Source organism: Sorex araneus, chromosome 5 (genome assembly GCF_027595985.1).
Source record: "Sorex araneus isolate mSorAra2 chromosome 5, mSorAra2.pri, whole genome shotgun sequence".
Lineage (NCBI taxonomy): Eukaryota > Metazoa > Chordata > Mammalia > Eulipotyphla > Soricidae > Sorex > Sorex araneus.
Window position 1 is genome coordinate 110,487,439 of NC_073306.1, and position 24,975 is coordinate 110,512,413.

Consider the following 24,975-nt stretch of genomic DNA (forward strand, 5'->3'; position numbering starts at 1 on the left):
CCAGTCACATGGCTTCAGACAACATTGATCTATTTCTATAGATGAGAGAATGGACTCCAGGATTGTTCAGACTGTCCCGATGGAGTATTACACATTGGTAGAGTGTTACAGCTTGGTGCATGACTCTGTGTGTGTACCTGTGTGTGTCTTTGTGTGTGCATGAGTGTGTGCTGAGCAGGGTGGGGAAAGATGTTCCATGGATGAAACCCAGAGCCTTGGACATACAGTAGGCCTTCTACTATGGGGTTACATCCCTGGACACATGGTTCCCTTTTAATGACAAAGTTTTCATCTGAAAAAGCCCATGTAGGGGGTGGGGGAATCTTCTCAAAAAATTGTCTCCCAAATTACCTAGGCTGAATTCCTGCTTTCTAAATAGCTCACATTTAAAACGAGCCTAATACCTAGGGAGAAGAGTGAACATTGGTGAGATCATTAGGTTTTAGGTGCTTGCCGGGGTCATCGTTAGCATGCTCATGCTTACAATCAATCCCAGATAACTGCCTGCTCCCAGGCAGGCTCCCAATCACATTTTCAGCATTTCTTTTCCACTTGGGGAAGATGTCACTAGATGTTCCTTTGGGGAGAGCTGAGTGCTGAGGCACAGAGAAAATGCCCATGAATGGTAGTGTCTGTACTAGTGTAGATCTAAAATAATCACAGTTTAAGATGTTGTCCTTGCCTTCAATTTTCAGGTGAGGGACTAAGAATAAGGAAGAAACATGCTTCTCTTTCCTCCTCCCTGACCTGTGCCTTGTCTCCCTGAAGCCTCTGCATTCTAGTGCGCCCTCATCCATACCTTCCACTTTGGGTTTGGCCTCCGCCAGCCGCTCCTGAAACTTCTTCTTGAAGAACAGAGCCTGTAGTCGTTGCTGGTAGTGGTCGATCCTGCAAACAGAGTGAGCACCATCAGAAGCAACCTCCCTGAGACGAACTCCAGCCCAGCTTCATCCCCCTCTTTGCTCTGCTGAGGCCCAACCCCTCTGCTTCTTGCTTCTCCAACCTGCTCATTTCATATAGGAAGCGGTCAGCTCGGGCCATCCTCTCAATCTCATGCTTGTGCTCTTCCAGAAGGTCCACATCACCCTTCTCCGGAATAAACTTGAGCAGCTGCAAAGGGCATGTGAGAGTTAGATGGTGCCCAGTGGAGACACTGATATGATGGTACATAGTGTCTAATGGAAGCCCACACACTGGCTGGGCTCAAATGGGGAGGGAGTCTGGAAAGTAAGAAGTATCCCCATGTGGCCAGGTTCAGATACTTATGTTCTGCTCAAGGGCACACTGATGCTCAGATCTAAACCCCCTCCCCTCTGTTTTTAACTGTCATGAAATCGAACTATTCATACAGTACACTTATCTTATTTGTACACTCAATGATTTTTTATTTTTAAACAAACTTTATTGAAAAAATCATTTACATAAAATAAAACTCCATTTAAAATGTGCAGTTCAATGAATTTTGACAAAACTATCCACCCGCTCATTCTCACCCAAGATGAAATATAGATGATTTCTACCTATTCAGAAAGTTTTTTGTTGCTATTTTAACAAAACTACCCCTTCACCTTCTACTAACATAGTTTTTCAACTGAATTCTGTCACTTTGGATTGATCAGCTTATTCTTGAATATCATAACAGTGACTGGATTTAGGTTCAGTTATACTCTTTGGTGTCTTGCATCAATTATTTGACATGTTTGTGATTCATCTATGTGCATGTTGTAAGCACTGGGTCACTTCTTTTGATTGGTTCATACTGCACAGTGAGTTGTTTGATTTGGAGGCTTTAGAAGTAATAAACAAGTTATATTTAGTGTACTTTTGGGTATCGATATATTCTACTCATTTATTCTGAGTATATACCTAAGGGTGGGATTTCTGTGTAATAGGATTGGTGGATATTTAGGCTTCTATTTTTCCAAAATCATTGTACCAATGAGAATTCCAACTTTTCACACCTTGTCAACACTTGGCTTTTCTGGACTTTAAATATTAACAGTTATGGTGAGTATGTGGTGCTGCCTGTGATTAATTGTATTTCCTGTGTGACTAAGGGTATTGAGTACCTTTCCCCACATTTATTCAAGGACTAGCATTATTGAACCCTTTGGAAATTCTCTCCTGTGAAGTATCTGTTCAAGTCTTTCATCATGCAAAAATTGTTCATTACTTCCTCATGGACTGTGGAGCAATTTATTCTAAACATTAGATCTGAGATGGATCCACAGAAGTCAAATCTCTTCTAAAGATTTTTTCCCCCTAGAAATAGAGCCTTTTGAAAGACAGGGCTTATTTTAATGAAATTCATTTGATGGTGGTTTTGTTCAGTGGTTTCTGACATTTCACTGAAAGGCATAATAAACTGAGATAAGAAAAATGGGAAAGAATAAAACTGTGGGTTACTCTAACTTTGCTTAAAACCTTGGAAGGTCCTCCCCTCTTCGTTCAGTGACCTCAGTTCGTAGGATGATATACCACCTTCTCCTCTCAGAAAGGTTAGCACAAGGAAGTTTGAATCAATATTCTGCACCACTGCTCTTCCTTCATCCAGGTTTCTCCCTGACCTGACTCTAAGTCTCTCTGGGGTTTGCGGAAGGGGTCCAAGCCATCCCGAGGCTCAGCTCCCTTCTCCTGCCTTCTTGGGGCTCACCTGTTCCAGCATGTCCTTAGCCAGGTCCTCCTGTTCATCCATCCTCAGAATGGCCTGCCGGATCTCCTCATTGGAAAGCTTCAACCTAAGGTGACATCTGCCCTGAGCAGGCTGGCCTGGCCTCATGGCTCAGCCCTGATTCTCAACCACCTTGTCCAGGAGACAAGCCCTTCCTTCCCTCCTTCTTCACCTGGGACTACTCCCTGATCACCTCATCTGCCGAGTCTTCTCAGACTAAAACAAAGTGATTATCTGCACTAAACCTGTATGAGAAATTTGTCTAAACAGAGACCAAAATCTCAGGCTTCTTGCTGGGCCTTCATCAGACCTGAGAGGGACATTGAGAATATAAAGCCCATCTCTGGTGTAGACTGAGAAATGATTATGATTTCTGATCCTCTCTCATGCCTGAAATAGCTGCAACATCCCTTGGGGGAAGAGAACAAGAGGCTCTTTCTTTCTTTCTTTCTTTCTTTCTTTCTTTCTTTCTTTCTTTCTTTCTTTCTTTCTTTCTTTCTTTCTTTCTTTCTTTCTTTCTTTCTTTCTTTCTTTCTTTCTTTCTTTCTTTCTTTCTTTCTTTCTTTCTTTCTTTCATCTTTCTTAGAAGACAGAATGACTCTTATTCCTAGCTGAAGGTTCCCTTCTATCTGGGAAGAGAGATGGCTCCCCACCACCTGGTCAACTCCCCCATAGCCCTTCCCCTCCATAGACTCTTCTTACTAGCCCTGGGGACACAGAACTCTGTCCCCATTACAGGGGAGACACTGAAGGCTTAAGAGGAGAAAGGGGCTTGGATGTGCCTAGACAGCTAGGCCAGTACTAAGAATAGTCCAGGAGGGATGGCCTCTGCCCCAGCTCAGCCAGAGGCCAGCTCGGTCTGTGAGCACACAGACTGGCTGTTTGTTTTGCAGCGGCAGGGATGCTTAGGAGCTGAGATCAATTTGGCTCCTCATCTTGAGATAAGTGATAAGTGGGATGCTCTGCAGGTTTAGAGAGAGTCTTGCAGTGACTGCAAGCAGGTCTGCACAGGGGACTAGTGCTTCACTCCTCCTGTCACGGGCTCCAAACAAGTGCCTCTCCCACACCCCACATTCATCCCTTGGGGACAGGAGGAGGAAGAGGACAGAGACTCCTGTCACCCCATCTTCAGTCTCTTCCCAGGGCATTCCATTTCACTGGCTGCTCTGCTCTGGCTCCAACTCAGCTCCCTCCCACTAGGACACTACCACAGACCCCTAAGGCCATTGAAAAGTGCCTACTTGGAGAGAAGGATGATGCAGTTCTGAGCCCTCCGGCCATCGATGACTGACAGTTCTTTGACCTTGCGGGAGGCCAGGTAGATGTCCTCATTGGACCCCAGCTCTTTCTGCAACTGAAGATCCAAAAGGAGAGGTTGAGGTGTCTATTCTCCCCAATCCTAACCCCCCACACACCCCATCATGCATGGACCACCCCCTACCAACCAGAGAATGTCCCTGGTTTTAGAGGGAGAAATAAAAAAAGGAAAGGAGAGGAAAGTGGTTAATAATCAACTCTAATAGAAAGTATCTGGGCTAGGGTATGTTGAGGAACCCCCCTTTTTAAAGATTTCCCTCTCTGAGCAAAATGAGAAAGGGCTATGCTGGTGCAGGGGAGGGACCAGCCCTTCTGGCACTGCAGTGTGACCTCCATATCCCTCATACGTCCATTACCTTTCACCCCATCCTACCCCAGAAAGCCTCCCCAAGCTTAGGGTGAGAAGTTGGTTCCAAGTCCCCTTAAAACCAAAGTTTCTGGACTCTTAGAGACCTCCGGTACAACCGGAATGATCAGGGGTAGGGAAAGCATACCTTGTGGAATTTCCCCTTCCAGCAGGCAGATTCCCAGAAAAACTCACAACCCACTCCCATCCCTTCTCCAGCGGTTCTTGTGAGGTGAACAGAAGGCTGGTTTTCTCCCAGCCCAGCTCCATGTGGCATATGCCCAGGGACTGCCTGCCATTCTGTCAGTATCTTGATGCATTGGGCACTTGAATTGTCTCACAGGCAGTCTTGCCTGGCACTGTGGTGGTGGGTGGGGTAAGAACCCTCCTCAGAGTTCTCACTGCAGTAGACACCTCCATGTCTAAATATGGAAGTCTACCTGAATTCCCTCCCACAACTCCCTTCATCTTTTCTTTCTGGGGTGCCTCCCTTCTAGGTCCCTGTATGGATGGGTAGAAAGGCAGAAGATATAAAGAACAAGTCCTCTCTTTGGGAACAGCAGACCAGGTCAGTGGTTAAATGGGAGAATGTCCAGAGCCCCAAGAGTGACTCACCTGCTGGGAGGGATTAGTTATCAGCTCCTAGGCAGGCAGCAGCCACATAGAGAATTAAACATGCACAATATTAGCCAGGAGACCCATGAACATTAGGAGAGACTCGAGCACCTGAGCACCTACTTGTCCACCCACCCCACAGCGCGCTCCTGTGCTGCAGAGAGAACCCCCATTAGCACCTGGGAGCAACCATGCACTCAAGAGAAGCCAAACAAAGCAGGGAGGAGGCAGCCTCTCCTACTTCCCATGCAGGGCAGCCCGCTGACCCCTCCCCCAGCCACACCTGGGTCTAAGCTGCCAGTCCTCCACCCCCCCTGCTGGGAAATGCTCTGAGGCAGAGGGCATTTTTCTGCCCCTGGAGGGATTTATCTTTTTATATGGGGGCGGGGGGGCGGGGGGGCGGGGGGGAATAGAGAGCAATGAATTTGATGTGGGTGATAGTGAAAACTGAATTGGGGGGCAAGGGAAAGCCTTGGATTTCACACCCTGCCCTCAAACCCAAATGTCTGCTCTATCATCTTTGGGGCAAAGGCGAGGCCAGAGATGACACCAGATGTGCTTGCTATGAGACCAACTCCTAAGTGACTGTTCATCTCCTGATTCACCTGGGTTTCAGGATGAGGCCCAAGAAACAGCATTTTTGGCAAACCCATATTGCCTTGGAAACAACCTGCACTCTGCCCCCAGCCCCATGCCTGTAGGTTGACCTGATCTATACAGCCATGTACATATACCACTACTGTACATGGTCTTAGAACAAAAACCAGAGCCTCTCCCTGCTGTCTTTTGGACCCACCTCCAGCCTCAACCCCCTAAAGATATGGGGACAGCTTCAGCTTCTGGGAAACATAAACATCCTCTGCTCAACCAGTCGACATGGGAGAGTGGGGTTTGGGAGATGACAGTAGGGTGGAGAACATGATCTGAAAAGTTATACTGTTCTAGATATTTCCCTTAAATCCTCAGGGGGAAAAAAGGGACCAATGTTGGCCATTATACCTCTCCAGCGCCAGTGTGCCTAGATCAGAGAGGCAAAAACTCCAATCCCTTCTTTGATATGGGAAACTAACATACAGAATGTTTCCTCTTCTGCACTAAGTCGTGCCCTTGTCCCCAGCAAGGACACAGAACTGATGAGAGATAAAATCACTCATATACACGGAGAGGAGGGAAGGGCGGGCCAGGCAGGGACTGATTTCAAAGTCAAAACCAGAAGCTCAAACCCCAGATGCCAGGTTGGACAGTTTTACCTGATGTCTCTGATACGCTGAGAACATTTTTTCGAAGTCCTCTAGATCCAGAATCCGAAACACTTGCATGTCATCTATCTCATTCCATATGGTTCCAGAGACACGTTCCTGAGAGACAGTGAAGGGAGAAGACACGGTGGTTGATTCATGACCCCCAGGCTGGAAACAGCTGGTATCTGCCCATCCCTTCCTTCCCCAGGAGCTTCCCCTGAACAGCCGGGCTTTCATGCCTCCAGAGGGGATCTGTTCCTTCCCCTCCACCCTCCAATTCTCTGCTCCAGGCTGAAGAATCCCCTTTGCCTTTCCATGGGGAGTCACTAGTCAGCATGTTCTAAAACCCAAAAGGTTAGGACATTATTAAGTAAAGATTCTTCCTCTCCTTCTGTGAGAAAAACAAAGCCACTACATGTGGGGTGCTCTGCACAGGGAGAGTCTCCCTGAAAACAGGTGGAAGGCAGAATCTCCAGATGCCCTCCCTGAGAGAGACACACCCCCAGCCCTGCACTCACAGGTTTTCCAGATTCCAGACAGTGGACAAATACCAATGGATGGGGGCATCCTGGCGCCTAGAGTGTTGGCTCATTCGAGCAAGACTTGGCCATGGTTTTCCACTGTAAGATTCAGAACCAGGGGGATGGGGCTGTCCCTCACGATGATGAGGCCAGACCCAGGGAGCACAACTTAGTAAGTCTCTTCAAATTAGACGTCAACCCACCTCTGTGTGGGACTCTTGCAGAGACACTCAGGTTCCCCAGAAATGTGGGGAAAAGCTGTAAGCCCACTGATGATGCACTGGTCCTCTCACTATACCCTGACTGGTATCGGAGAAGAGAAAGCAGAACTACACCCCCACACTCTTATTGCCTTGCACCAGTGGTCCCACATGTCTCCCAGGAATTCTCACCCACCTGGAACTTTCCTGTTCAAAAAAATAAAATCTTCCCACCTCCCTCAGCCTGGAGAGCAAGGGGAGAATTTTCTCATGTTGCTGCCACATCCTTCCTCCTCCCCATCAAGCAAGCTTGCAGAGAGCAACATACCTTCCACGCATTGTTGTTTTCTTAGACTCTGGAAAGGGAGGCTAGGCCAGAGCAGTGGCAGGAGTGGGAGTTGGGGAGGGAGGGACATTCCTGTGGCCTTCCTAAGGTCAGGGATCCTCTCATGGAATGCTGGGCTGGGAAGCTTGAGCAACAAGGGATGAAGGCAAGGAGCCAAACCCAACACAGACACATTCTTTTCATGGCAGAAACAACGTGTGTGCGTGCATGCATGCGTGTGTGTGTGTGTGTGTGTGTGTGTGCTTGTGTGTGTGTGTGTGTGTGTGTGTGTGTGTGTGTATGTACAGGAGCACTCCCAAAGTAGGTGAGGGGCTAGGGAAAGGGGTGTGTTACTCCTGGGGCTGACAAACAGAAGGAAGAGGAAGTTCTAACTTGCTCTGCAGCTAAATTAGGCCTGGAATGAGTAGGGTCCTAGAGGTAAAACTCTCCACTGCTCTTTACTTCTGGGAAGGATGAAAATGAGACCTAGACCACTGCAAAGTTTCCCAGAGAGAAGCTGAGTTTTCCCATACCCACGCTCCTCAGCAGAGCTGGGAGCTCGTAGTGGAGCAAGAGTGGAGGTCTGGGACCACCAAAGGCACATTCCTTCCTGAACTCTTTTATTCTCCACAAATCCCAGATTCCACTGATCACCCACCAGCGTCCACCTTGAAGATTAACACTGAAATGTAATGTGTATACCACTCTAATTAAGAACTCATTATACTCTTGGGCCTTCAGACCCTCTCCAGACATGCTTTGATAACAGAGAAATCAAGAAACACATTTTATTCTGTTTCCTTCTTGGAGAAGGTGGGGTTAGACAGGCTCAGGCTTGGCAGCAGGTGGGACAGATAGAAATTGATGTTTATTTTTATTTCCCTTCTCCCACACAGGAAACTGAGTCAGTCAGGCCAATCTTGCTGCTGAGAAGTGAGCATGAGGCTACATGGCATTGCAGCACTTTGGGAGGGCCATCCATAACAATTAATCTAACATGATTTAGACTTGTTCTGCAGTCACTGTCCCAAAGATTCTCTTTCATTTGTTCATGAGAGAACCTCCCAGCAGTGTTCAGAGGACTGTGCAGTTTGGGGAATGAACTCAGCCCTGGCACATGTGAGGCATGTGCCCCACCATTTGAAATATCTCCCCAGTCACCAAATTCTGTGTTAATACTATACTTATTTTACATATAAGAAAAATCCCAAGGAACGTCACAACCCCTACTCATAGACATACCACTTAATGCCCCACCCCCACAAATAAATACTCACAATTCCTGAAAATGTTTCCCATTGCTTATGTTACCCACCTGGCTCTCCACTCAGGCTGGTGCTGCACCCTTGAGGAATTTGTATGGATCTGATTATGACTGGCCCTCAGAGTGCATTCTGATCACAAAATTATGTATGTGGGAAATATGACCAAAAAATTGCCTCATGTAGCCTCCTAATTGTTAATCAACTTTTGATTATAGCTTTGCAATCTTTAATTTTATGTTGTAAATACAAGAGACAATAAATACTATTCACTTTTTTATGCAACAGAAATTATCACCATTTCTGATTAGGAACAATGAACATTTTCATATGGTCTATGGTCTGTGGTTCTGCAGAACTGTTGGTCTTCTTCTAAAAGCTGACTCTCTGGCTTGTTTTACAAATGTGTCCCTGGAGAAGCTTCACAGGACACAACTGTACTAAACAGTTGTCACCAACTTCAAAAATGTTACTTCAAAATTCTTCTAAAAGATTCCTTTTAATATATTCATAACACAGAAGATATTATCAAAGGCCCAGGGGACTAAACATGGCATTATGCTTCAACTTTTAAACTAGATTATATAACCAGAGGTGAAAGAAATAGAAGTTATCATTAAGAAGATATTTATGCATCTTAGAAATTAGCAAATTAAATGAAGATTTTCACAGATCAGAGTTAGAGAGAATATGATTTGTTTAGAGTTCAGAAACTCAACTTGAATCTATTCCTAATCTATCTAATCTAATCTCCAAAAATTTTTTTGAGTAGGCATCCTAATTTTACAGATTTAAAGAAATTAAAAGTAAACATTATTTGCCCTTTCTTATTATCATCCATAATAATACAGCATTAATCAAAGCAGACCTCAGACTGTCTACCTGGCCTATCAGTAGGCATAGAATAAATGTCTTCTTTCCAATTGAGTCTCTATTTGATTGCATTTGAACTTAAAGACAGCTTACACATTCTTCCTAAAGTAGTCAACACACTGATACAAGAAGTTCAGAGGACATTCATTAGACCCAGATCCTAACTAATGCATGCATGACTGATGTTAAAGTAAGTGTAGTTGAGGCTAACTGAAACTATTCACTCGGAACATGGGACATTGGGAACAAAGCAATGAGTTAATGGAACACAGCACAGAACCATAGGCAGGACCTGATCCAGGTTTGAACCAGAACTACTAGGTGTTTAAGGTGACCCAGGGCATCCGTATTCTGTACACAGAGAAGTCTAAAAGGGAACCTGCAACTTTTGTAGGCCTGGAGTTGATAATCACTAGAAGGTAACTCTCCTGAGGCTCTCTCACTGCTGAGAATTCTAGAAGAACAAGCACTTTCCTGCTGGCAGGATGCCAAAAGCTACATCTTGACATCTGACTCTTCATTGTGGAAAATATATATGGGATAGCACAGCGGGTAGGCACGCGTCCAACCTGGGTTTGATTCCTCCATCCCTCTTGGAGAGCCCAGCAAGCTACCAAGAGTATCCTGCCTGCATGGCAGAGCCTGGCAAGCTACACGTGGCATATTCTATATGCCAAAAACAGTAACAACAAGTCTCACACAATGGAGATGTTACTAGTGCCCACTCGAGCAAATCGATGAACAACAGTGATATATAGCTATATATATGTGTGTGCATATATATATAATATGTGTGTATGTGTGTATATATATATTAATGTATCCCTATATATACATTCTTTCCAGTGAGCTGTCAACCACCAGCCACTCCATGTTATACATCACTGCATAGATCTGCTACCCAGGTCCCACTCAGGAAAGAATCAGGGTGAAAAACAAAGGCAATCAGTGCACAGGGCTGTGGCCGAGGAGCTCTGCCCCTCTCTGTCACTCACCGTACTCAGCTTGACCCAATTGAAGGACTTCAGTGGGTGGGAAGGCTGGGGTACACACTTCTTCCTGAGTGGAATTTCACTGCTGAGCAAGGTGTCTGAAGAGAGGGTCCGGTCCAGGTTAAAGCAAGGTGGGGCTCCTGGGGGAGTGGGATGACCACCAGGTGGGAGGGGCGGTGGGGGGGGAGGGCAGCAGGCTAGTGGTAGTGGAGGTGGGGGTGGAGGCAGGTCACTGGTTGGCACAGGGGAAGGCAAAGTAAGCGGGCCTCCTGGAGGAGGCGAAGAAGATACAGGTCTAGCCTGTGGGGAGACAGACAGCAAAAGATGAGACCGTTAGCCACAACACGTCAGGTCCCCTCAGTTACCCCCATCCTCATGATCTTACATCTGCATGGCACCCTCAATCGTGTTCTCACTTCCTCTCTCTCTACAGCCCCCTCGCCTTCTTGGTATCTTTAATCCAACACAACCACAGACAGATATCCAGGCACTGGACAATGTCTCAGTCATCACAATGTAACAGAAGTATTGATAAAAGTTGTGGAGGCTACTGCCCACACAAGGACATCCAAATAAGAGGGGAGAAGAAGCCCCCAAAATATTTGCACCCAGCTTCCAAGGCTTGCTTCCTGGGACAGTCCTCACCCAGGGAGGGAACACTGTGCTTTCCAATTAACACAAAGGTGCCGTGCTGACATCCTTGGAGACCCGTTCTATCCTGGACTGAGGGTTCCCACTGCGTTTTTCCCCCAAATTGAGGTACTGACCTTCCCCCACATATGCACTTGCTCTTTTTTGCTTGCCCTTTCCTGAAGCTCAGGATCTTGGTTCAATGTTACCACAAAGGGGAAACTATATACCGAGCTGTTGCTGAGTTGGGCCACCAGCTCTGACACTTGTCCTCGAGCCTGGCGCAGCTCCTGGGATTCTCGAGCCAGCTTATCCTTCATCTTGTTCAGTGTTCGCATCATCTCTTCCTTCTCCAAGGTCTTTGTCTCACATTCTCGTTCCTTCCTCTCCAGTTTGCTCACCAGCTCCAAGTGTTCTAGGATGGGTGGTGAGGTGGGGGCACAAATGGAACAGTGGAAGGAAGTGAATGCGTTGTCCCTTTCTAAAGGGGGGGGGCGTTATAGGAGCCAATCAGGGGATGAGGAATGGGCTGCTGTGGACTTCCATAGAACCCCTCACCTTTCCGGAAATTCTCTGCCTGTTCTCGCCACTGTTTCACTTCATTCTCATTGATGAGCCTGGGACAGAGGAGAGGGAAGGGTCTGTTGACTGCTGCCTCACAACTTTTTCAAAACATGTCTGTTTCCCACCTCTAATCTGCCCTGCGACTTCTGGGAGATGGGTTTTAACTTTCTCCAGCATCTTACCCAGGCCTACTCCACTTCTCACTAAGTCTCTCTGAGCACTGAGAGCTGAAAGGATATTTAGCTATCTTATAATCCATCCCCCTTGTAACACAGATGAAGCTCCAGGAAGTTCTGGAAAATGAACCATGCATGGTCATAGCTTCATAGCCAGAGGCACCCAGCAAGGAGTCCAAAGAGTCTTTACACATGCACCAAACCCTGAAAAGAGGAAGCCTAGACACTGTTACCTGATACAGTAAGAGCTTTCCTGCCCTTCCTCTTCCTCCTTCCTGCCCCCATGCTCCCTCTGGGGGGTCAGAAACTGGTTAGCTAGTAGAAAAGGAGGCTAGAAGGGTTAGTGACAATCATAACAGAGAAGAAGCCAACCATTTCTCTCTCTCTCTCCCCCCACCTTTCTTCCCCTTTCTCAGCACACATACACACACATACGCACGCACGCACGCACACACGCACGCACACACGCACACACACACACACACGCACGCACGCACGCACGCACGCACACCATCCTTCTCACTGCAGGTTTCCAGTCCCAGGGAAGGAGGAGAGTGTGTTGATAAAATCTAGAATATGGATTCATTTCGGGATGGTCCTACTTGCTATTTGAGAATATATTGGGGCTTAATGTAATCTCGGGCTTCCCATGACCCAAGAAGCAGCAAAATCTTTCTGGACTTGAGGTATGTTCAACCTCTGGCAGGGCAAAAGCCTCACTACTATGTAGCATAAAGAATTATTTGGAAACAAAAAATAAAGCTGCATTTTTATTCCTGATGCAGTTGCCCAACATACCCATTAAGAATCATTTTAAAGGGACCACACCAATCAGTATTGGGAGCTGGACAGAGTCCAGGGCCATTCTCACAGATACTCCGCCTAGTGATGCAGGCATGAAGGTCCTCAGGTCCAGTGGTGTTCAAGGGACCACCAAAGCTACAATCAGTGATATGTAGAGGCCACTGATTAGGGTAAGGCATGTGCTCTGCCACTTGAGCTATCTTTCCAGGAATACCATTTAGGATGTTTAACTGCATTCAACTACTTGTGCAAATGAAAACAATAGCATGAATAGTTTAAAGACTGTTTCTAATTGGCTTCAGAAAGTAAGACAATGAATCTTTGAAATTCAATTTATCTCTTTACAGGAAATTGGCTGAAGCTCATACTGAAATCTGAGCAATACTTTAAAGCTAAAACTTACTTTAACATAAGGTATGGCTATTAATTGTTACTAATTTAAATTTGCTTCTCTATGCTTCTCTAAACTGAAAAAAACAGAAGACCATATTCCAATGTCCCCATCCAACAGTCCATGGTCAATGACCAGACTCTATCTCAGAGCTGGCAAGCTGTCAGAAAGTACCAGAGTAAATACTTTAGGTTATATGTACTGTGCCACATAGTTTTGTATCTGGCTCACCCAAAGTGAGAGCATGTTTCCTCTGAAGCTATGACCCCAAAGAAACAAAAGTGCCTTATTGCATGAAGATTACCCAGCCTCAAATTCATTTCACTTATAAAATATCAAAATTTTGGGGGTTTGAGGTATAGCTCAGTGGTAAAGAGTGTATGCTTCTGCTTGTGTGAGGCCTGGATTCAGCATTGCCCCAAATCTTAAAAAATTCAAATGAAATAAAACATAAAAGCTCCTGGGTCATACAAAAACCAGGTAGGAGATTGTAGACAGCTTGACCATGTCTCTGTATAAAAGAATTTCATTTCCTCCTTTATCCCCTCCATGCAGTAGACCACTGAGAGACTCCCCCAAACCTGAGTTGTCCAACATAGTAGACACTAGCCTCTATACCAGGTGGGTATTAAAGTTTGATTAAAAGGAAATCAAATAAAAAATTCAGAGGCACATTCCAGGTTGTCATCAAACATATCCATTGCTGCAACAGACAGTTAAGATGTGGAACATTCCCATAACAGTTCTATTGGTCAGAGATGCTCAAGACACACTTTGGGGTGGCCGGTTATAGAGAGGGAGCTGAGATTATCTGCAGACACAGAGAGATCAGGAAGAGGGAGGAGAGCAGGAGAGGGCTGACTCGTGCTCACATGTTGACGATGTTCTTGACGTTGAAGTTCTCCAGGGGAGCCAAGTCTGGGTCCATGCCCCTCTCATCCTGCAGGACAATCTGCTGGAGGATGCGGTCCAGAAGCTGCCACTGCTGGAAGTAGCCCCCATTGCGTTTGTCTGTGGGAGTACAGACAAACAAGTCTTTACTGGCACAGAAAGGGGAGACATGCCTTCCTGTCCTTGATGAGGCCCCCCTTTGAGGAGGGAATGATACAGACTCACAAATCTAATCCTTCCCTGGTTATCTGAAGCTGACCTTCTTTGAGCACATCAACCCTTTCAGAAGATTGCTCTGCTCCTACTGCAATGCTTCCTGGATGCCTTTCTTCCCTGATGCACTCTGAGCTTTCTCTCTGCCTGGGGACTGCAAATTGCTGTTTTACATTATCTAAAAACAGCACCTTTAAGAAAGTAAATGTGCTCCAAAATATTGCATGCTGAATAATGAAGTCTCCAGGGAAATTTCAAACAAGAAAAGGCCTGAGGATTAGCTCTGCTCTTGTTCTACAGAAGAAAATGAATGATAACTAATTACAGTATGCACTGAGTGGGAATCAGAATGGGCTGCAGAAGTTGTGGTGGAATGCAGACAGATTTCTTGGTGAAAATGACCTTGAGCTCTGAAGGCAAAGGCACTAGCCTGATTTATAAAGTAACAGAATGGGAAACTAACACCCAAGAATAGTAGAGATAAGTACCAAGAGGAGTACTCCACAGCTTGGAAGCTGACCTCACATGCTAGGTGAAGAAGCAGCTCTGATAGAGAAGGGATCACCAAGCAAAGGGTGCTAGGCAGGCCCACTAGGGATGGGAGATATGGGCTGAAAATAGACTATAGACCGAACATGATGCCTACTTAATATCTCTGTAGCAAACCACAACACCCAAAAAGAGAGAGCAAACAAAATGTGAATGCCCTGCCACAGAGGCAGGATGTGGTGAAGGGGACAGGGTGGGGGTGGTGGGAGGGATGCTGGGACCATTGGTGGTGGAAAATGGGCACTGGTGGAGGGATGGGTACTCGATCATTGTATGACTGAAACATAAGCATGAAAACCTGTAAGTCTGTACCTTTGTCTCACGGTGATTCACTAATAAAATAAAAAAAATTAAAAGAGGTCACCCTCTTATACTCTCTAAACAGAATCTGGCTGGACAACAGAACTTCTTTTCATGGGTTGCCCTAAGACATTCTTCTTGGGTTCTTGATCCCCAGCATTGCATCTCTCCTCGATGAGAGAGATCAAACAGCCTGACCCTAAACTTACAATCAAACCCATTTGCCTAGAGGGGCATGGACATCTGTGCAAAGGAAGGATCTATGCACATGGTTTAACACAGACATCTGAGAGCAGAACAAGTCGAGATTCTTTGGCGCTTCCCGTATCTTCTAGGAAGGACTTCTACACCTGGTTTTGAAGAACAAGTACATTTCTGGTCCAGCTCTGAGTGTGTTTTGCATTTCCTCCAGCAATAACTATGTAGCATGACTTTCCAGTTCAACTTCATTCAGGGAAACAGGGCTAGGCCACTGCTAATAGAAGTAGAACATGTTTCATCTGAAACCCTTACCCCAAAGAAATGAAAATCCTCATACATACATACTCATTCAGTTACAGGTGCATCCACTATAAATTGGAGCAAATGCACACTCCTTCCAGAGTCACTGTGAGGTGTGGAACCACTGTGCTAAGGGATCTCACATTGTATCAAAGGCCATCACAGCTGGCACACAAAATAACTGCTGCTATAATGTCACCATGATCACCAATATACTGTCTAAAGAGTGCCAAGGGTGATCATTATGGTAAACCCTGCTGGTTTTCAGAAGATTCTTCTACTCTGGGAAGAGATTAAATACTAAATGTATTACAGTTAAAGCTCATTCAAAGCATGTATGAAGGTTTTTATTAGTATTTATGTGTAATTTATTCAGCCACTGTGCATTCCTAGATCTCAAGGATCCAGCCACTGCTCTTGGAAATGCTGCAGGCGGGATTTGTAAAGGGAAGCAGAGACAGGAGAGGGGACAATGGGTAACTGTAGGATAACATTGGTTTGTCCCTCCTCCCTTGCCACAGGAGTTTAGGTTTAAGTGCTCTGGAGACACTCCCATTCCTTTATCTGTAAACTCCTTCCCAACCAGTTAATTATCTTTTCCTAATCAGATTCTGTTATCTTGTAAGATTAGATCCTTCTAAGGACTCTGAACTTGTATTGTAAATTAGTGTCTTTTGCATAGTTTACCTTAAAGCAATGTCCTTTCTGTATGGACACAGAAAGACAGTTAATATTGTGCTTGTAACTTGGGAGTTGATTGAGTCCAATAATATTTGCTCCTGAGCATCTGATTTCTCAACTCAGTTGCCCTTAGTTCCTAGCACCCAAGAGCAGGGTTTCGACGAGGGACAGAATAGACCCAGGGCAAGCTGTGAGCTACCCTGGCATCGAAGTGGGCCAGGCCAAAGCGCCACAATACTCAACTATAAGTTGAGGGCATGATCATGGACAATGCTGTCATGATCGATCCAAAGGTAAACGATGAGACTAAGACCCTGCTGGGGTTAAGAAGATTAACCTGGCCTGAGGACTGTGGTCTGGAATGTTTAGTGAGATGTCCTCAGGAAGAACCAAACTTTATATCTCTTACTGCGCTCATACAGAATGACATTGCTAGAAATATTAGAAGTAGATTTACTATAACTATTTAAGCAGATTACTAGCTCACACCCTGACACACCTTGTTTGGAATCACACCCTTGAGAGGATCTCCTTAGATGAGATTTCCTTAAATGAGATTTTGTTAATCTCCTCAAGAAATGGTCTTACCCTTCTTTGCTGATTTGTTGATGTTAAACCCACCTTTGTGCTACTGCCCTATGTAATTTGCTATATAAACTAAGACTGTGGGGCAGAGAGGGAGACAGAAGAAGTGGAGAGAGAGAATGAAATAAACTGATCGAGCAACCAGTTTGGCCTTCTTCCTTCCATCGCCTGCCCTTGACCAACAGCCACACACAGTGGTTCCAGAGCACCGTTGGGGGCGGTGAGACAGAGCCACCCAGAGAGCCCTTGAGTGCACATACCCGTTGGCATGCTTTAGTTTTTTACAGGTAACCAGAAGAATTGGATGGAAAAACCAATAGAATCCTTTTCTGTGCCGAAAGGGCACGCCCAAACCCTCATTGTAACTCAGGGCTGCTTCCCTAAGCCCAACACTTTATTTTGGAGCTCACCAAGGAGACCAAGATGACCACTGCCATCGGGAACTACTGCATTTGCAGTGATCAAGCTACTTTTGTAGAGTTATAATGTCAAGGTTCCTCAGGGCCATCTCACAGCTTTGGGGTAAGAGTGTAAATCTGGATCCCACAGAAGAAGAAAGAAAGGAAAAAAAAGAGTCTGAGTCCTGTAACAACTCGCAAGAGACAGAGAAAGACTCACCAAACTGAGAGGTCATGTTCTCTGTGATTTCTTAAAATCTGTTTTGGATTTGGGGGCCAAAAACCTGGAGTAGTTCTCCAGGGTTTGTGCTAGAGGGTTGCTCCAGTAATATACAGGGAACCATGCAATGTGGGGTACTGGACCTGGACCTCCAGAATGCAAAATACATTCACTGGTCCTTTAAGCCATTTCTTTGGAAAGTCTGTCTTCCGTTTGCATTAATCATGGCTCAGTGCTCAGGAGTCACTCCCAGTGTTGCTCAGGGGACCATGCATTGCTGGGAATCAAACTCAGACCTCTTGTATGCAAAGCAGATGCTATTCCCATTATGCCAGAGCTCAGGCAGCAGGGAAAAGCTTGTGTGGGGACTCACAGGGCATCTGTAGGCAATGGTGCAGCACAGACAACAGGCAGGGGTAGGCCTCAGTGTGCTTCAGCTTCTTGTGGATAAGTTCAAACATCTGGGATGCGCTTTTGGTGTCAATGTGGACCTGGAAGAGAGAAGAGCAAGAGTGCATGGAGCAGGAGAAGGCAGCAGAATGTAGGGAAGAGGACACTGTTTCCATTCACGGAGCCCCATTCTTCTCAGGGACTGTTCCTTCCCCTTCCTCTGGGCCAGCCTTAAAAAGCAGGAAGATGATACAAGGGTTCTTCAGCCTCACCACTACTTGTAGCACTACTACAAGGGACTAATTATTTAGTCCATTGTTGGACTAAATAATTCCTGAGGTTGGGGCAGTGCTCATTGGCTGATACTTAGCACCATGCTTGGTATAATGCCTATCACCCTTGGTCTGTGTGTCTCTGATGCTCCTGGCAGTCTCCTTATATGAACTGTGTCAACTCAGAATGTCTCCAGACATTGCAAAGGTCCCCAGAGGGAGCAGGGAGCAAAATTACCCATGGTTAGAGCTAAAGGTTAAAACTAAAGGAAAGAATCAGGGCTCAGACATGCAGCCTGGCTACCTCCCTGCTGAGTGACTTCCTATCCAAACTCACTTTGTGGTGACCTCTGAACCCAGGGCATGGCTGGGAACATATGGGTTAGAGTAAGGTGACTGAATTTCCAACCCAAATTAGGCTACTATTTTAATAAGGATTTTATACATAAGACAACATTGAAGCAGCAGAGTTGGGTGTCTTTAGGGCAGATAATTGGCTAGGAATGGTTTGTGATTTGCTAGCTGTTAGAAATGCAGAGGGCTGACTCAAGAAATTGCTGGGAGGCAGGAGGAAAGTCACTCGGGAATGGCATCTGACACTATACTCAATCCTTAGGGGACTGTGGCCTATGGCCTTCCCAGGTGGGGCCCTGAGTTTGGGCTCCCCAGAGCAACAGGCTTTGGCCAACATGGAGTCATTCATTTTGCAGGAGTGGCTGTAAGGCCACCCAGGACCACACTCATTTCCACTGCCACTCTCTCTGCCCCACCCCTCCTGGGCCCACTTAGGCTCCTCACCATGTCAAACCTCCGGGCTAGCTCCAGGTCATCCTCATTCCGGACCATCTCAAAAAAATCTAAATGCCTAGGTGGGGAGAGAGATATACAGTCAGAACACCTTGCTTGAAGCAAACAGTCCCTATGAACGAAATCAGAAAGCTTTACCGGGATGATGCCAGGACAAGGCTTTATCTACCATCTGCAGCCCAACACCCTTTCCAGGATGCCTCTCCTTGGGCCCGTCTGATGTCACTCTACCTATGCCTACTTACAGCTGGATTATGTTTGAGATAGGAGCTAAATAAGGGACTGTGGGAAATTCAGTAGCATTTCTCAACCCACCCCCTAGAGGCCAGTAGCATTCCACCCCTTGAGTTGTGACAACTCAAAGTGTCTTTAGGAATTGCCATGTGTCCCTTGGGGAGTAGATCATCTGCTGTCAAGACCACTAACTTGCAGTGACCTGGCCCTTGTTCTATGATCTCCATGGCAAAAGTTTAACCACTCTTTTCTACCCACTTCATCCCCATAACTCAACTACCAAAGGATCCATTTTCTGGTCTTTGTGACCTGTTGTTCATCAAATAGTCTGCTCTAAAGGGACAGACTAGGGATTTAATTATATCTTTGGCCAGCAAGGGCCTTTGTGACTTGTTTTGGGCTGAGCATTTTTTTGTTTAACAGAAGTGCAGGGCAGGACATTAGCATTCATGGCTCCTAATAACAGTAGCCTTCTCCTCACCCCAGCCCAGTGAGTATAAAAATCAGAGAACAAGCCGTACAGATCTCCAGATGCCCTCGCAGCAGTGCAATATTGCTGTTGGGTAAGGGACAACTGGGGCCACCTGCTCTGAACATCAGAAGTGAGGCAGCCAAAAGACTAGGCAGAAGCCCAGGTAAGATGAGAATGGGAATTGAGAGGGACCTGCCACCTCCACAGGGCTGATTCTTAGGGGTGCTGAGTGTGACCAGTGATTCAATGGGAGGAACAGTCTTCATGAAGGTCCCAATCAGCCCTCTACCTCCCAGCACTGTCCCATGGGTCTGCAGAGGAAATGAGATAGGACTTACTTATCCAGGATGGCATTCTCATGCTGCCGGAGCTTGTCAATCACAGGCTGTATTCCCAGCATCAGGAACTCATACCGCAGATGGAGGCGGAACTCCAGATTATCCTGTTGTCACCAAGGGACACAATTCATCGGATGATCTTAACTTACTCAAAACTTCCCAAAGGAGTCCTTATAACCAAGTCAGTCACTATCCCACATCTCCTGTGGCAAACTTATCCAGAGCTACTGCAAGGCCCAGAGTTCTAGGCAAAGACAAGATGACACAGCCGTTGGCACTCTTCTGGCCTCACTTCCTGCGTGTCTCTGGCCTCACTGCTTTTAAGTTTCTTACTTAAAGGTTAAGTTCTGTACAAGGATCCTTTTCTCTTTGGGCATCAAAGAGCAGTGTTGCATAGCACAAACTTTGGCATCACTCAATCCTTGCTTCAACACCCCACTGTGCCATTGGGACTTTGGGAAATCCATTATTTCCTCCTTGTAAAGTGTTTGTGATATAACTTACACAAATGGCATTGATAACAATGACCTGATACTCTGTAGCTACCAACCAGATAGGATGGATGCCAGCAGCAATAGAACTAATAGACGGATGTTGGTGTCTTAGGGATAGGTCAATCAACCAAAATCACCTAATTTTGATCTTCATGGCTGAATTTTAAAAAAGAACATGACAGGAAATAGGGAAAGTAAACATAATTAGGTTGCTTTCTTTGACCTTAAGCAAGCTGACTTTGACCAGAGCCTCTGATTACCTAAGAATTAAGGGAGCTCAGCTATTCATCAAATATTTCAATTGTTGCTTTTTTTATGGCATAAAATCCTTGCTTTTACCCAAATGTAAGAAAAATTATGATCTACACCTCCTAATAGAAAATGTTAGGAAAATATAATCTGCCAATCCAGAAACAAGCGCAGAAGCTGATCTTTGGAAAATTCAAGCCATATGGATCAACAGGCCCTCCTTCCACAGGATTTCTTCCCTCTGTAAGCCACCATCAGTCAACCAGTCTCAGATTTGTCTGTCATGTAGATAATGCATGATGCTAACTATGCAGGAAATGCCCCGGGGTCCCTCCCAGATTTAGATAAAATCCAAAGGCATTTGTGGATAAGTAAAGCAAATTAATCTTCATTGCAACTTTGGAGACCACAAATGGGGTTTGTGCAAACTAGATCTGTCTGACAAGAAGTTGTCCATCTGACAGCAAGACTTGTGACAGACTATTTTTTCTTGATACCAAATGTAGGAGACAAGAGACAAAGGCCATAAAAAGATGATGAAGATAACCAAGTACTCTGGCCCCTTCCCTCTGCTCCTTTCCCAGGAAGTTCATACAAGGCACTCCAGGTCCAGAAGGTCAGTACAAGGGCAAGAGGAAGGGCCTCACCTCTCCAGCTCCTGCATTGAGGACAGCGTTGATGAAGGACATGATGGCTGTTTTCAGATTCACTTCATCCCTGTATCGACCCAGACTTCGATCTAGCTCATTCAGCAGGGTCTAGGTAGAAAGAAAAGAGAGAAAAGAGAGGGAGACTGAAGACTTACCAGAGAAACTTCTGAGACTTTGCTCTAACTGTTCCAACTACCTGGAAGGTCTTTCCATTTTCTATTCAACCAACATAACATAATCTCAAACCATTTCCTAAGACACCTCTTTTGCCAGAAGCATTATTTACTCATTTATCTTTCTTTTCAGGTTACACCTGGTGATCTCAAAAACTACTTTTACTCAGAGCTTAGGGATTACTCCTGGAGGTGCTCAGGTGGATCCTGTGTTTTGGAAATTGAATCCAGACCTGCTGCATGCAAAGGACACACTCAATCAGTTAAGCCATCTCTCCAGATCCAGAAGCCTTCTTTGATCCACATCTCATTCTTGGTCCTGTCTTACTGCCCTTCCACTCCTGTTTTAGGCTTGGTTCATATTGTGGGGCAGCATGAAGGACTGCTTTAAAATTTACATCAGGTGTGTATCACCTTCTTGGCTTCTTTTATTCTTTTTGTATCTTACGCAAAATGTCATGATGGGGGCCACTCTCAGTTTTTCAGAGTAGCACTGTCGTCCCCTTGTTCATCAATTTGCTCAACTGGGCACCAGTAACGTCTCCATTGTGAGACTTGCTACTGTTTTTGGCATGTCGAATACGCCATGGGTAGCTTGCCAGGCTCTGCCATGTTTTTTCAGAGTAACTGCTTTAAAATGCTTGATGAGAGAATAAACAAAGCCTGTACAAGTAAAACACAGAGAGTATAACAATAGTTTACATCTATTAAAACTCACTTTGTGCCAGGACACTTTATAAGATTTATTATCTGAAACCTTTTCTGGGGTGGATCAGTGAGCAGGGAAGAGAAAAGCTTGGCTTCAGCTCCCGGGAATGGTCCCAGTATCCCCTTAGGAGGTTCTGCCCCAGCAAAGAACCTGAACACTTGACCCTCAACAATTGTATTCAATTCGACCATTCTCAACTTAGCCTTACAATGACTCTGGCACTATACTCAAGAAATGGAGAGTCATAAGGCATATGAATATTCTTCCAGGCCCAAGGAAGCCAAGGTCTAGTAAAGGTTTTCTCTTCCCTTGTAACCCATCCCGTGCCTTTAGTATTCCTCTTGTCCACCATGTCTCATTACTCTCAGCATGTTACCTTCCACTAATAGGCATGCAACCAGAATTTTCTTCCAATTTTCTCCCAGTTTCTGTGACCAAACACCTCCTATATACCAGACTTCTCCTGTTCTACCCCTGACTATGGCCCTCTGCTCCCACAGGCTGCTCACCTGGAAGCGCGTCCTCTCAGCAGCATACACCTGGTAGTGGAGCATGGCCTGCAGCACCTTCCTGTGGCCCCCAGGCACGAGGCACACCGCGCCCAGTATCTCTAGCACTGCCACCTTGGTCTTGCTGTTCTCTGTGCGCAGGCTCTGCGCAATAGTGCTGATGGCTTCAGGCTGTGCCAGCACATGTGCCCGCCCCTGGGAGTTGTTCATCAGAGCCTTGATGCAGCCGATAAGGGAGGTGTGGATGCGGCTTTCACAAGTGGTGTGGTCCATGCTCCGGAGAAAATTCAGCAGACAGGCCAAGCCCTCCAGCTCGATGAAGCGTGTTACAAACCTACCCAGATCAGTGTCATTAGCAGATCAGGCATATTATTCAGGACACAACTTGCAAATAATTGCCCTCTTCTCTGTGTACCCATAGACAGTAGCTCTTAGATTCATTTCTAAAACACCAAAGCCCTATTCACCTTACAAGAGGTTTACATCTTATTTGCACTTAAAGTATCACATATTTACCTGTCAGTTGCACAGTTATGCTGGTGTGTACATGACAGGTGTGTTTGTGATCATTATCAAAGCTGTTCAACCTGAGGACTCATCTCCAGTGAAGATGAAAATTCCAATTTTTTTTCAATGAGTTATAGTCAGATGACAAGAAAGACTTCTAGACAGGGGAACGATGTTGCCAGTGAATCAAGGGATCGGGGTTGAGAAGAGATCCTAAAGAGATAGCTGAGTCAGGCTGGGATGCGGCTCAGTAACGGGCCTCTTGAGCATGGGAGTCTCTTAGTTCAATCCCCAGCAGCATAAAATGAAGTCAAATTAAAAATAGAATGGCCGAGGCTGGAGCAATAGCACAGCAGGTAGGGCATTTGCCTTGTACGCGGCCAACCCAGGTTCGATTCCCAGCATCCCATGTGGTCCCCTGAGCACCGCCAATAGTAATTCCTGAGTGCAGAGCCAGGAATAACCTCTGTGCATTGCAGGGTGTGACCCAAAAAGAAAAAAAAATAGAATGGCTGAGTCATTTTTAATAGTCACTGAAAACACGAAAAAGTGTTTAGTTCAATGGCACTGAATCCGGGGGCTGGAGCAATAGCACAGCGGATAGGGTGTTTGTCTTGCACGCAGCTGACCTGAGTTTGATTCCCAGCATCCCATATGGTCCCCTGAATGCCACCAGGAGTTATTCCTGAGTGCATGAGCCAGGAGTAACCCCTGTGCATCGCTGGGTGTGACCCAAAAAGAAGAAAAAAAATGGCACTGAATCTGAAGTTTACATTCCCTGAAAGAGTCTATGGCTAACATTCAGGGAACTATAAACTTTGATAGGAAAATAATATATATTTTAGTTTTGTAAACTTCTAACTGAAAAAGTAAACTTATGGTTTACTTTTTCTATTATATGTTCTTCTATATTCAACAAAATTTTCACTAGGTCTTTGTGTCACATTTATAACCAGAATTTTATTAGGAAAATAAAATAATGTGGGTAGAAGATGACTCTGGGAGTCTCCTCTCAGTTCTACTTCATCCTTCTTGCATTTCCTTCCTGTACCACACCCCTCTCTCCCCACTCAAAGGACAAGCAGATACTTCCCAGACAACACATCAACACACATCAACACACACCAACACACACTCATTTCCCCACCCCACACACACAGACCAGTGTGGTTCCCAGGAGGAAAAATGCAGAAGACTTGATCTTAGTGTTCGCTAATTTACATAACATTCATATTCCCAACAAAGTTCATTTTAAGCTATCACTGTGACATAAAAGACAGAGGAGTTAGGAAGAGATTCAATGCATATAATCCTTCTATCATAGGCCCAATTTATACACTGGATCTAGATTCATGGGCAGAGGAATAGTGAGGAAAGCATAGAAAGGTTAACTGCAGTAAGATGGCCAGCTGATGACAGAGTGATAAGGTTTAACTATCTCTTGCCTTTGTTTTTGATATAAATTATATTATCAATTTATATAATATACTTAATTTCTCAAACCTAAATTAGGTATATTATATAAATTTAAGTCTGAGAAAACTATAAAATTGTATTGTTATCTAAAGTCACATAGTCTTGAGATTATGTTTATATCCGTGATTCTCAACTGGAAGTAGTTTTGTCATTCTGGGGCCCTTTGCTAATGTCTAGAGATACTTTTTGACTATCATGACTGGGTGGTATCTCCAGATTGAGTGGATAGCAGGACTACGGAGTTACTACTAAATACCTGTAATGCATTTGATAGCCCCTTCCAACAACAACAACAACAAATTTTTTGCACTAGTGCAAAATTAAAAAACCTTGGCTTATAAGCAATCAATTTTGGGTCATTATTGGAGACTAGAGAGCAAAGGACTGATAGCACAGCAGATAGGGCATTTGCCTTGCACACGGCAGACC

At 45.3% G+C, this 24,975-nt stretch overlaps 1 protein-coding gene across 3 annotated transcripts in view; it reads right to left on the reverse strand.

Annotated features, from left to right (window-relative positions):
- Positions 1-24,975, reverse strand: part of DAAM2 (dishevelled associated activator of morphogenesis 2) — a 112,900-nt gene that overhangs the window by 10,193 nt on the left and 77,732 nt on the right. For 2 of the 3 annotated variants that reach the window (XM_055139481.1, XM_055139480.1), the window contains 15 exons: positions 22,564-22,897; positions 21,170-21,280; positions 19,780-19,883; positions 18,727-18,793; positions 17,640-17,757; positions 13,801-13,939; positions 11,552-11,610; positions 11,224-11,408; positions 10,367-10,663; positions 6,200-6,307; positions 4,950-4,976; positions 3,913-4,025; positions 2,654-2,738; positions 1,004-1,110; positions 800-888 (listed from right to left, as the gene is read on the reverse strand). In XM_055139481.1, the coding sequence (XP_054995456.1) occupies positions 800-888; positions 1,004-1,110; positions 2,654-2,738; positions 3,913-4,025; positions 4,950-4,976; positions 6,200-6,307; positions 10,367-10,663; positions 11,224-11,408; positions 11,552-11,610; positions 13,801-13,939; positions 17,640-17,757; positions 18,727-18,793; positions 19,780-19,883; positions 21,170-21,280; positions 22,564-22,897 (1,943 nt within the window). The remainder of the gene's footprint in view (positions 1-799; positions 889-1,003; positions 1,111-2,653; positions 2,739-3,912; positions 4,026-4,949; positions 4,977-6,199; positions 6,308-10,366; positions 10,664-11,223; positions 11,409-11,551; positions 11,611-13,800; positions 13,940-17,639; positions 17,758-18,726; positions 18,794-19,779; positions 19,884-21,169; positions 21,281-22,563; positions 22,898-24,975) is intronic. The other variant, XM_055139482.1, reaches the window with a different exon arrangement.